Below are 10,604 nucleotides of genomic sequence, written 5' to 3'. Positions count from 1 at the left end.
ATTTTTCTGGAGTTTAAACTTCCCAGTCTACAGGCTTTTGGCACGGACCTGTCTTGCTGACCCATCATGTTACTATGTCACTCTGGGCGGGGACAGGACAGGATGGAGACTTTGAGACCAGATAACCTTGACCCAAGCTCTCTACTCCCACACTCCCTTAACTCGGCTAGGGTCACTTCTGTCCTGCGGCACTTTGGTAGCGCAGGTTAATTCTCATACCTCTATTCCCCTAGGGCCTCAGAGGTTCACTGCTGGGGTCTGTGCCTTGGAACTGGAGCCCCAAAATGAAGGCCTGGGGTGTCCTCTGGATTGTGCTTGGATTGTTGCTGTGGCCGGAGCCAGGGACAGGTGAGTCCAAAGGCAGAGGCCCGAGGGGGAGGGGTCGTTCGACCCTAGTGGGCCAAGCAAGGCTCAGTCAGGGTCTCAGTGAACGGCACCTTACACTTTCCCAGCCCCACAGAGTTAAGGAAGAGGATGCCAGAAAGACCTGGGGACCTGAAAGCAAAACTTAAAGATAGTTTCCTGGAAAAGAGATTCGCAGAACCTGGATAGGAGGAAGGAGAGCTGGGTTTGGTTGAGAAGCAGGAGAGAAAGGATATTTTATAGAACAAAGAGCAAAGTTATAGGACGTATTGCTCACAAAAGAGCACTGATTCCAGACACTGGGATTAAAATGACCTTGAGGCTCTGGGTATGAAAACACTTGTCTGTATTTCCAATACATAGGGAGCTGGAGCGGAAGGATCATGAGTTTGAGGTCAGCCTGGACTAACTATGTAATGAGTTAGAGGCCAGCCTTCACTATATAGCAAGCCCCTACAGCAAACAGAACAACCCACCTTCCCAGATCAAACCATACCTCCTCCACTTCCTAGTTGGGTAACCTGAAGCAGCTAATATGACATTTCCATTTCAGATGCTTCATCTGTAACAGGAAGCCAATCAGATATACCTTATAATGTTTTATGAGGATTAAATAAGTCAGATATGTCACTGAAATATGTCTGGCACAAGGTGAATAGTTAAATAAACATTAGCAATTATTCAACATCCCCTGATTCTGCTGGAAACCAAACTAGCTTCCACTTGTTTCTTTTCTCCCTCCTTCCCTGCCTGCATCCCTCTCTTTCGTTCGTTCTTGATTTCTCTTTCTTTCTTTTCTTTTTTCTTCTTTCTTCCTTTCTTTTCTTTTTTTTCTTTCTCCCTTCCTTCCTTCTTTTCTTTTTCTTTCTTTCTCCCTTCCTTCCTTCTTTTCTTTCTTTCTTTCTTTCTTTCTTTCTTTCTTTCTTTCTTCCTTCCTTCCTTCCTTCCCTCCTTCCTTCTTTTCTTCAAGATAGGGTCTTACTATAGCTCTGGCTGTCCTGCAACTTGATTTATAGACCAGGCTGGACTCAAACTCAGAGACTAGCCTTCCTCTGCTGGGATTAAAGATATGTTCCAGTGTGCCTGGCTTAGATTCTCTTTCTTAAAGAAGGAAAAACCCATTCTCTACCTCCTATTAAGTTATTTGTTTGTCTGTTCATCTGTCTGTGTGTTTGTCTGAGACAAGATGTCACTTTGTAGCCAGGATGGCAGGAAACTATGTAGTTCAGGCTAGTCTTGAACTTGCTGTGATCCTCCTGCCTCAGCATTTTTAAATGAGGGGATTACAGGCATGAGCCACCTTGCTTCCTAGCTGTTATGTGATTACTTCAGAGACAATAATGAACATCTTACACACCAAATAGGGCACTGATGTTAGACCAAAGAAAATCTATCACTTAACCAGTGAGTTTATTGGGGTTATTTATAGGTATATGGGTGACTCTAAAGCAGCTACATCACCAAAAAACCCATCCTCAGCATGAAAAATGGCTGCACCTTTGGCGCTCCCTGCTGAACTTGCGTGCAGGTTGGCTGTATGGAGAGTCTCTTCTTCCTTACAATTGCTACTGCTTTTATAAACTTCTCTTGTCATTTAGGAGTTTTAGAAGGTTTTAGGGGCCTGGAGAGATGGCTCAGCCATTAAGAGCACTGACTGCTCTCTCCCAGAGGTCCTGAGTTCAATTCCCAGCAACCACATGGTGGCTCAAACCATCTGTAATGGGATCTGATGCCCTCTTCTGGTGTGTCTGAAGATAGCAACAGTGTACTCATATATGTATCCTTCAAAATGTTTTTCTCTTTATAAAACTTCCCAAGTCTAATCTATCACCAAAAACTGGCTGTCTGGGCTAGAGAGATGGCTTAGTGATTACAAGGGTGCAGTGCTCTTACAGACGGCCTACTCTGTTCCTAGCTCCTACACTGTAACGGCAACCACTGGTAACTGCAGCTCCAGCATATCCAAAAGCTCTGCCCTCCGTATGCACATAGATACACACATGTTATTGTAAATAATAAAAATGATTATTAAATAATTAAGCAATAAATTGTTTATAATTTATTATTTAAATTAAGTATAATCACCACAAATTATATCATTATAAATTATATATTAAATAATATATTTCTAAATATAATGAAAGTATAATAATATTATAAATAAGTTGTTATTAAACAGTAATAAATACTACAAATTATTGTTAAAACAACAGTAATTTTTAAATTACCTGCCTTTATTCCTACATGTATAGAAATTCTGCCTGCTTCCTGTTCATTGCTACCCCTGTGCTCTCAGCCACCTTCCTCACTCACCTCTACACTGTCTGCCCCTCTTTCTACAAGCACCTTGAAAATTCGATTCTGTCCGGTTAGCCCAAAGGACAACTTTAGAATGATGTCTCAGTCTATTGCTGTGACTAGACACCATGACCATAGCATGGAAAGCATCTCATTGGGGTTGGTTTACAGGTTCCGGGGTTCAGTCCATTTTTAGTATGGTAGGAAGCATGGCACATGGACATGGTACTGGAGGAGCTGAGAGTTCTACAACTTCATCCGTAGGCAGCAGGAAGGAGAGAGAGAGCCACTGGGCCTGGCTTGAGCTTCTGAAGCCCACTCCCAGGGACACACTCCCCCCTACAAGGCCACACCTACTCCAACAAGGACACACCCCGTAATCCTTCTCAAATAGCATCACTCCCTAACGACCAATGGTTCAGATTTACGAGCCTTTGGGTGATATTTTTATTTAAACCACTACAAATGATTAACCTGGCCAGGCCTCTCTCCTGCTCATAGTCTTGCCGTGGCTCCCCAGGGCTCAGACAGTCCTACCTCCTTAACCAGAAGGTAATAGTCTGGGTGCTTCACTTCCTCCTCTATGCAACGGTAGTGCTAATCACAGCGGTGTCAGATGAAGAACTGGGAACACTAGGAAAATGGGACGTGCGTGAACAGAGGAACGTTCCAGAGCAAATGAAGCTGCGTTGCTGGGCTGACTCATTCTTTCTTTCTGCAGCCTCCCCCTTGCCCCTGGTCATGGACTCCATCATCCAGGTCCTTGCTGAACTTGAGCAAAAGGTACTGGTGACTGAGACCAGCGCCACTGCCTCTGCGTGGATTCTGTCAGCCAAGAACTACATCCCCCACAATTCCCTTCACCAGCACTTGCTGCTGAAGGCACCAAGCCCCAACACTACAGAGCCAGAGCCTCACTCACTCAGCCTGGAGCTTCAAAGCCTGATTTCTGAGGTAGCCCAACATGATGTACACAGTGGACGGGAGTCTGGAGTGGTGCTGGCACCCGATGGCTCCACTGTAGCCGTGAAACCTCTGCTGGTTGGGCTAGAGGCCGGCCTACAGGGTCACGGTGTTGCTAACTTGCCTTCAGATTGCCTGGACATCCTTTGCGATACTGGAGACACCTTGACCAATATTGGGACCATCTGGTCAGGACTCATGGATGCCTTTACAAATGCCTCTTCTCCAGATGTTGAAGCCACTTTACCAAATGACAAAGCCAAGGCCCCCACCACTGTGGACAGACTCCTGGCCATCACCTTGGCTCGAGACTTAGGTCTGGCCTTCCTCCACAGGTCCCAGACTCGGAGTCCTCCTGGCCTGGGAACTGAGGGTTGCTGGGACCAGCTTTCTGCCCCCAGGGTCTTCACACTCTTGGACCCCAAGGCCTCTAGGCTCACCATGGCTTTCCTCAATGGTGCCTTGGATGGAGCTCTCCTTGGGAACCACTTGAGCCGGATCCCTAGGCCCCGCCCACCCCTCAGCCAGCTGCTGAGAGAGTACTACGGAGCTGGGGTGGATGGAGATCCAGTGTTCCGAAGCAACTTCCGAAGGCAGAACGGGGCTGCTTTGACTTCAGCCCCCACCCTGGCCCAGCAAGTATGGAAGACCCTAGTCCTGCTACAGAAACTGGAGTCAGGACATCTGCAGTTTCAGAACATGAGCCAAGAACAGCTGGCTGAGGTAGCCACCTTTGCTGCCAAGGAGTTCACTGAGGCTTTCTTGGGTAAGGAGTTTCCCTTGGCCCCTCATAAATAGACACTTCCAGCCTACTGTGATCCCCCTAGATCAGCAGGATTCAGGGCCCTGAAAATCCAGGGGGACATCCGAGTCTATATAGATAAGGACAACTTCATGGGCAATGAAATGCTAGAGTTGGTCCTTGAAGAACGAGTGAGAGTTTATATGATTTTTTTTTAACGTTTTATAGAGGGCTTGGGGTGTAACTCAGTTGGCAGAGCGTATGCATAAGAAAGACTCTGCATTTGATTCCTATCACCACAGCAAATTGTCCGTGGTGCGTGCTGATAATCCTAGCTCTTGGGAGGTAGAGGCAGGATAATCAGAAGTTCAAGGTCATCCTTGAATATATATCTAGGGCAGCCTGGGCTACATGAGACCTTGGACTCCACCCCCACCTTCCACACACAAGAGTAAGCATACAATTGGAAGTCATCGCGACGGCTGATTGTTTTTTAACCTCTTTATTATATATATATATTATATATATAATATATATATGGCCCAGGCAGGTCTTGAACTTGAAAGCCCCCTTCCTTAATCTCTCAAGTGCTGAGATTAACAGGGATGCACTACCATACTTATGCTTCTGGGTTTTCTCCTGGAAGGACATATAGTGGATTCCACCTATGTAGCTATCAAGTATCTACCTGTATATCTACCAACCTGCCTTCCTACCTATCTACCTACCATCCATCTGTCTGCCTGTCTGTCTGTCTGTCCGTCTTCCATCTTGTGTATGCCTTTCTCAGCCCTCTCCCTAGCCCAAAACTAGACGCTTGTCAAATCCTGGGGGCCGGATGAATGCCCACAGGTTCGTTTTAGTAGAGATTCAGTCCTCCAGAAGGAAATGCTTGATGATGAAAGTCTGATGCTCCTTTGCTCTTGAAGGATGCCCAGCCATTCACCCCCGCTGCCGCTGGGGAGCGGCGCCCTACCGAGGCCACCCAACGCCAACCCAGCTGCCACTCGAATCCTTATATGTGCATCACACGTACGTGCCAGCACCCCCCTGCACCACCTTCCAGAGGTGCGCCGCTGATATGCGCTCAATGCAGCGTTTCCACCAGGACGTGCGCCGCTGGGATGACATCGGCTACAGGTAGGCGGGCCCGGCCTAGTCCACTGTGGGAGGGACTGGAAGGCAGGGAGTAGGAGTGGGCAGAAATGCGCAAGCAGTTAAAGGATCTGTGGTGGGCGTGGTTAAGAACCAGGCTGTGGTCCAAGATTGGGGTGGGGCTATGAATCCCACAAGGGAAAGAGAGAAGAGTAAAAGAGTGAATAAGGGTGTGACTGGTTCTTAGGGGTAGATTCCAAAAGGAAAAAGCTTGCTTTGTTTTGTTTTGTTTTGTTTCGACAGGGTTTTCTCTATGTAACTCTAGTTGTCCTGGAGCTCTGTAGACCAGCTTGGCCTTGAACTCCGGAGTGTTAGGATTAAAAGTTTAGGCCACCACAGCTTCCTCCTCCTCCTTCTCCTCCTCCTCCTCCTCCCTCTACCAAAACAATGTCTCAGCAGGGCTGGAGCTATATGGAAAAAGGTAGTCTCAGAGAGTTCTGCCTGATTCTTTCTCTGAATTCTTTGATTGGAGTATTCTGCACCATTTTCAAGAAAGAACGGTTTCTGGGTTTGCACTTGGTGTTCAAACGATCTTTAATTGGATGAAACAGAAGCAGTGTGCTGTACTTGGAAGGCACGGGGACACAGCACTGCTGAGCCTAAACACCCCCTCCCCTCCACAGTTTCGTGGTAGGCTCCGACGGCTATGTGTACCAGGGTCGTGGCTGGCACTGGGTAGGAGCGCACACGCGCGGCCACAACTCCCGCGGCTTCGGTGTGGCCTTCGTGGGCAACTACACTGGGTCACTGCCCAGCGAAGCTGCGTTGAACACGGTGCGCGACTTGCTCCCGAGCTGCGCAATTCGCGCAGGTCTGTTGCGACCAGACTACAAGCTGCTCGGCCACCGCCAGCTAGTGCGCACCACCGACTGCCCCGGGAACGCGCTCTTCAACTTGCTGCGCACCTGGCCTCACTTCACTGAGGTGAGTCTGCTTGTCCCTGTGCCTGAGCTTAGCCTGTCACCCCAGCACCTTGGAAGCATGACTCAGGCACAGCCTTCAGTCTCCCTCCATGGCATCATTTGCCCTGGATTCCGATGACACAACTTCAGCCCTGGCCTTGCCCCAGCCTGATCTCTAACTCCTCTGCTGCCACCCCTGTGAGCTGTCTGGCCTTCTTTACTTATACTTGTTAGAGTACAGACTTCTGCCCAGCTCTCTCCCCAAACCACTGTTGCCTTTCAGCCTCCTTCTAACAGCTGCAACCAGGAACTCCTGGGGTGTTTTGGAACTCAAGTTTCTCTCTCTCCAGGGCCTCATCGTGATTGTGGCCCGATGCTACTACTCAACACCCTCATCTGAAGAGTAACTTGTCTTAGGTCCTTACTACCAAATTAAAACTTTTTTTAAAATCAATATGACAGTACCCAAGATAAAACCCTCCTGCCTACACTACCTTATGCCAGGACACCCAGCTTAGAGCTCACTCCAGCCTCTTGTGAAGGCTTCTGCTCATACAACCCTAACCTACCTTGTAACCCTTCGATCCAAATTATTCTGTTGGCAAAACCTCAGTCCAGTCCCTACTCCTGTGATGCTCTCTGTTCATCTCAACCCTGAGGGTTTTCCATACCCTCTGCCTCCCCGACTCCTGAGCATGCTTACATTACTCTAGTCCTAGCCGGCGCAACCAGACTAAACATCTCACCGAGCCTCTGATTTCTACCACTAACTAACCACACGGGGATGGTCACATTACCTAAGTCTGTTTTGTTTATTTGTGAAACAAAGTCTAACCCAGTCTAGCCTGGAACTCACTGTGAGGCTCAGACTGGCTTCCACCCCCGCCACCTTCCTGTCTCTGCCTCAAGTGCTAGGGTTGCAGGCTCTTGAAGTATATCATGTCCAACTGCTACTGCCTTCTTTTTTTCTTCTTTTTAGTATGTGTGAGTGCGTGTACATGTGTATGTGCATGCGTGTGTGTCTGTAGTATTAAAGACAGTTTCCAGTGTTATCCTCAGGAAAGGCACCTGCCTCCTTTGAGACAGGGTTTCTCCTCAGACTGAAGCTTACTAAACAGGCTAGGCTTGCTGGCTAGTAGTCCACGGGGTCTTCCTGTCCTCAGATCCCCAGTGCTGGGACTGAAAGGTCCACTTTTCCCAGCATCCTTATGTGGGTTCCGAGGATCAAACTCAGGTCCTGATATCTGCAAGGCAAGTACTTTGCTGCCTGAGCCATTTCCCCAGCCGCTGCTTTAATTTTGAGACAAGGTTTTTCCATAGCCCAACCAGGGTGTGAGTGAGTGAGTGTGTGTGTGTGTGTGTGTGTGTGTGTGTGTGTGTGTGTATGATCTTTAACTTCAGATCCTCCAGCCTCTACTTACCTATATGTTGCCATTCCTGTTTCATTAAGCTGTTTATCCGCCTGCCCTTGCCTCAGACAGGTTTGAGTTTGGTTTGGTTTATCTCAATAGGGACTTGGACTTGTGTAACCTGGGTTAGCTTTTTTTTTTTTTTTTTTTTTTGAGACAGGGTTTCCACTGTGTAGCCTTTAACATGCATAGATTTACCTGCCTCTGCCTCCTGAGTGCTGGGATTAAAAGCTTAAGGCCTGGGCCACAGCTGGTCCAAGATGAGCCCAAATCATTTTGCCTCGGCCTCCCACCATACCCTGCTACGGTCAGCTTTGCATCCACTCCTTCACTTCGGGGCCCCATCCTGACCTATATTCAAGATTCCATAGCCAGGAGGGCAGACCCAGCCATACGTACACCCTGAGTCTCCTATCCTCTTACTTCTTCTAGGTTGAAAACTAAGAACCTCTTGGAGGGACCCTTGCAGATCCAGGAGGCACTATCCCTGATGATCCTTTGAGCAACCACAGATCTCCAACAAAGGGACCACTGAAAGGAAATCTTCCTCAGAAACCAAAATACAAGCAAAGCGTGTGTGGCTCAGTGGGAGAGCACCTAGTTCATAAGCAAGAGGTTTTTTGGTTTTGATTTTTTTTTTAATTGTATTTTCACAACGGCATTTCTCTGTGTAGCCTGGTCCTGGAACTCACTCTGTAGACCAGGCTGGCCTCAAATTCACAGAGATCTGCCTGCCTCTGCCTCCTAGGTGCTGGGATTAAAGGCATTACCACCACTGCCCATCCGAGGCTCCTGGTTCCTGTCCTAGCACCACAAAACAAATAAAGCTGAGTATGGAGTTCAGACTTGTGATCACAGCAATCGGAAGACAGAGGAAGGAGGGTTTCTTGGAAGTTGTGGGCATTAGGGACTGACACCAAACAGTGAATTCTAGGGCATCGGGGTGACAAAAATGGAAGCCGTTTATTTTACGACCTCGTAAGGTGAAATGCCAACAAACCTGGCAATGGTGCCCCATTGGGACAAAAACTGTCTTTTTTTTTTTTTTTTTTTTTTTTTTAATGGTCTTAATCAAAATTTCTTTCCCCTCTTTGCTGCATGTTGCCTAGGTCTTATTATCCGTCCATTTCCCCCTTTTCCAATGGATGCCCTTGATCATGGTGCAGCAAACTGCCTATACCCTCCCATCCTGAGAGAGATAACCTTTGGTTTGAAAAGAAGGTTAGCCAAAGGCCAGACAAGAAGGCACCAGGTGTTAGGGCAAAGAAACCCATGCCTTCTGCTTACCTGAAACCCAAGCCCATCTAAGGGGCTTTTGTACTGGAAACGAGCCATTGTAGGTTGTTTCCCACCACAGAACAGAGGCTAACCTCTGCTACAGAATCAAGAAAACAAAAACAAATAAATGAATTTAAGTACAAGATGGTGATTTGGGGGCACCCCTAGAACTTTCCTATTAGGGAGAAAAAAGGCAAAGCCTGGAGGAAAAGTAGCCAGAGAAAGCAGTCGAGCAAGTTCCCGCTGCGGACAAACAGAACTCAGCTACAGGACAGCACCAGACAGACCCCTCCCTGTCATCCCTGGGTCACTGGTACAGGGCCACTCTCAAGAAGTGTTAGCTCAGTGGCTCCTTGGGATTGTTTGTCACATGATGAACAGATTGGACCTCATTTCCTTACAAAACAAATGATCTTAAAACAACACTTGAGGCTGTAGCGTATTGCCCCCCCACGGGGGGGCTTTCCTCCAGCACCAGAAAAAGAAAGGAAAGGAGAACATGAAAAGGGGAAGTGTTGGGAGCAGCCCAGTATGCAGCAAACTAATAAAACTGAAGAGCTATACTTCCGGAGATAAGCGTAAGGGTCTGAGTTCAAATTCCCACAACTCACGTAAAAAGCTGGATGCTGCCAATGTCCCTGGAACCCTGGTGCTAAGAAGGAAGGGTTAGGGTTAGGGAAGGATGCGGGAGCGTCGCTGAGGCTTGGTGGCTGCCAGCCAAACTCCAAATCTGATGAGATACAGTGTCTCCGTAGAATAAGGCAGAGGGTGACTGAGCTGAACACTTGATAGCATCCTCCTCTGGCCTCTGTGGATGACCCCCAACCCCAACCGCAATCCCCTGACCCCAGTCACTATGCAGAACACAGAGTAGCTCACAAGCACAGCGAGTGGTCCGAATGAGGTGGGCCTTCTAAAGCACAGACATATGAGAACAGGAACATCTCTCTACAGGAACAGTTGTTGGCTTTACCACGCCAACCCTCCATTAGGCTGGGATACATTTCAGAGGTGAATGTTTGGGTTGCATTTTTGAGGACTGGAAGCCGACCTCCAGCAACCACAAATGAAAAGCCTCCCAGTGTAATCAGTCATTCTCCATCATAGGAATATTCCATAACATCCTATTCTACCCAACACATGTATACAACTGTAATTTGTCATTTTAATAAAAGATAACTTCGTGAGGTGGCCCACACCTTTAGTAGGAATTTCTCTGTGAATTTGAGAACAACCTGCTCTAGCAAGCAAGTTCCAGTCCAGCTATAGTACATAATGAGACCCTATCTCAAATTTTAATCAGTTAAGTAACTTATACGCACATACCTTTAATCCCAATATTTGGAAAGTAAAGACAGGTGGCATTTGACTTTGAGGCCAGCCCGGTTTACACAGCAGGTCTAATGCAGAAAATCCCTGTCTTGAAAAAAACTTAATTGATTAATTAACTAATTCTAGTAAATCAATTGATTAAAATAAAGCTGAGTATGCAGC

The 10,604-nt window shown here is 47.5% G+C and overlaps 1 protein-coding gene across 3 annotated transcripts; it reads left to right on the top strand.

The window, feature by feature from the left end:
• Positions 1-284: 284 nt before the first annotated feature.
• On the top strand, positions 285-8,334 carry PGLYRP2 (peptidoglycan recognition protein 2; the record flags this gene model as incomplete). 3 transcript variants are annotated; one of them, XM_080935828.1, is made up of 4 exons in its annotated part: positions 285-348; positions 3,383-4,390; positions 5,296-5,506; positions 8,265-8,334. In XM_080935828.1, the coding sequence occupies 4 exons, from the start codon at positions 285-287 to the stop codon at positions 8,332-8,334; spliced, it is 1,353 nt and encodes a 450-aa protein (XP_080791954.1). The 3 variants fall into 3 exon arrangements, with proteins under 3 accessions (XP_080791954.1, XP_080791953.1, XP_080791955.1); XM_080935827.1 differs by lacking the exon at positions 8,265-8,334 and adding an exon at positions 6,145-6,444 and having other exon boundaries at positions 5,296-5,477; XM_080935829.1 differs by lacking the exons at positions 5,296-5,506; positions 8,265-8,334 and adding an exon at positions 6,145-6,444 and having other exon boundaries at positions 3,383-4,263.
• Between the last annotated feature and the right edge of the window lie 2,270 nt (positions 8,335-10,604).

The sequence above is a fragment of the Micromys minutus genome, assembly GCF_963924665.1.
Source record: "Micromys minutus genome assembly, chromosome: 22".
NCBI lineage: Eukaryota > Metazoa > Chordata > Mammalia > Rodentia > Muridae > Micromys > Micromys minutus.
Note: the sequence above shows the minus strand (reverse complement) of the source record. Positions and strands in the feature narration are given on the sequence as shown.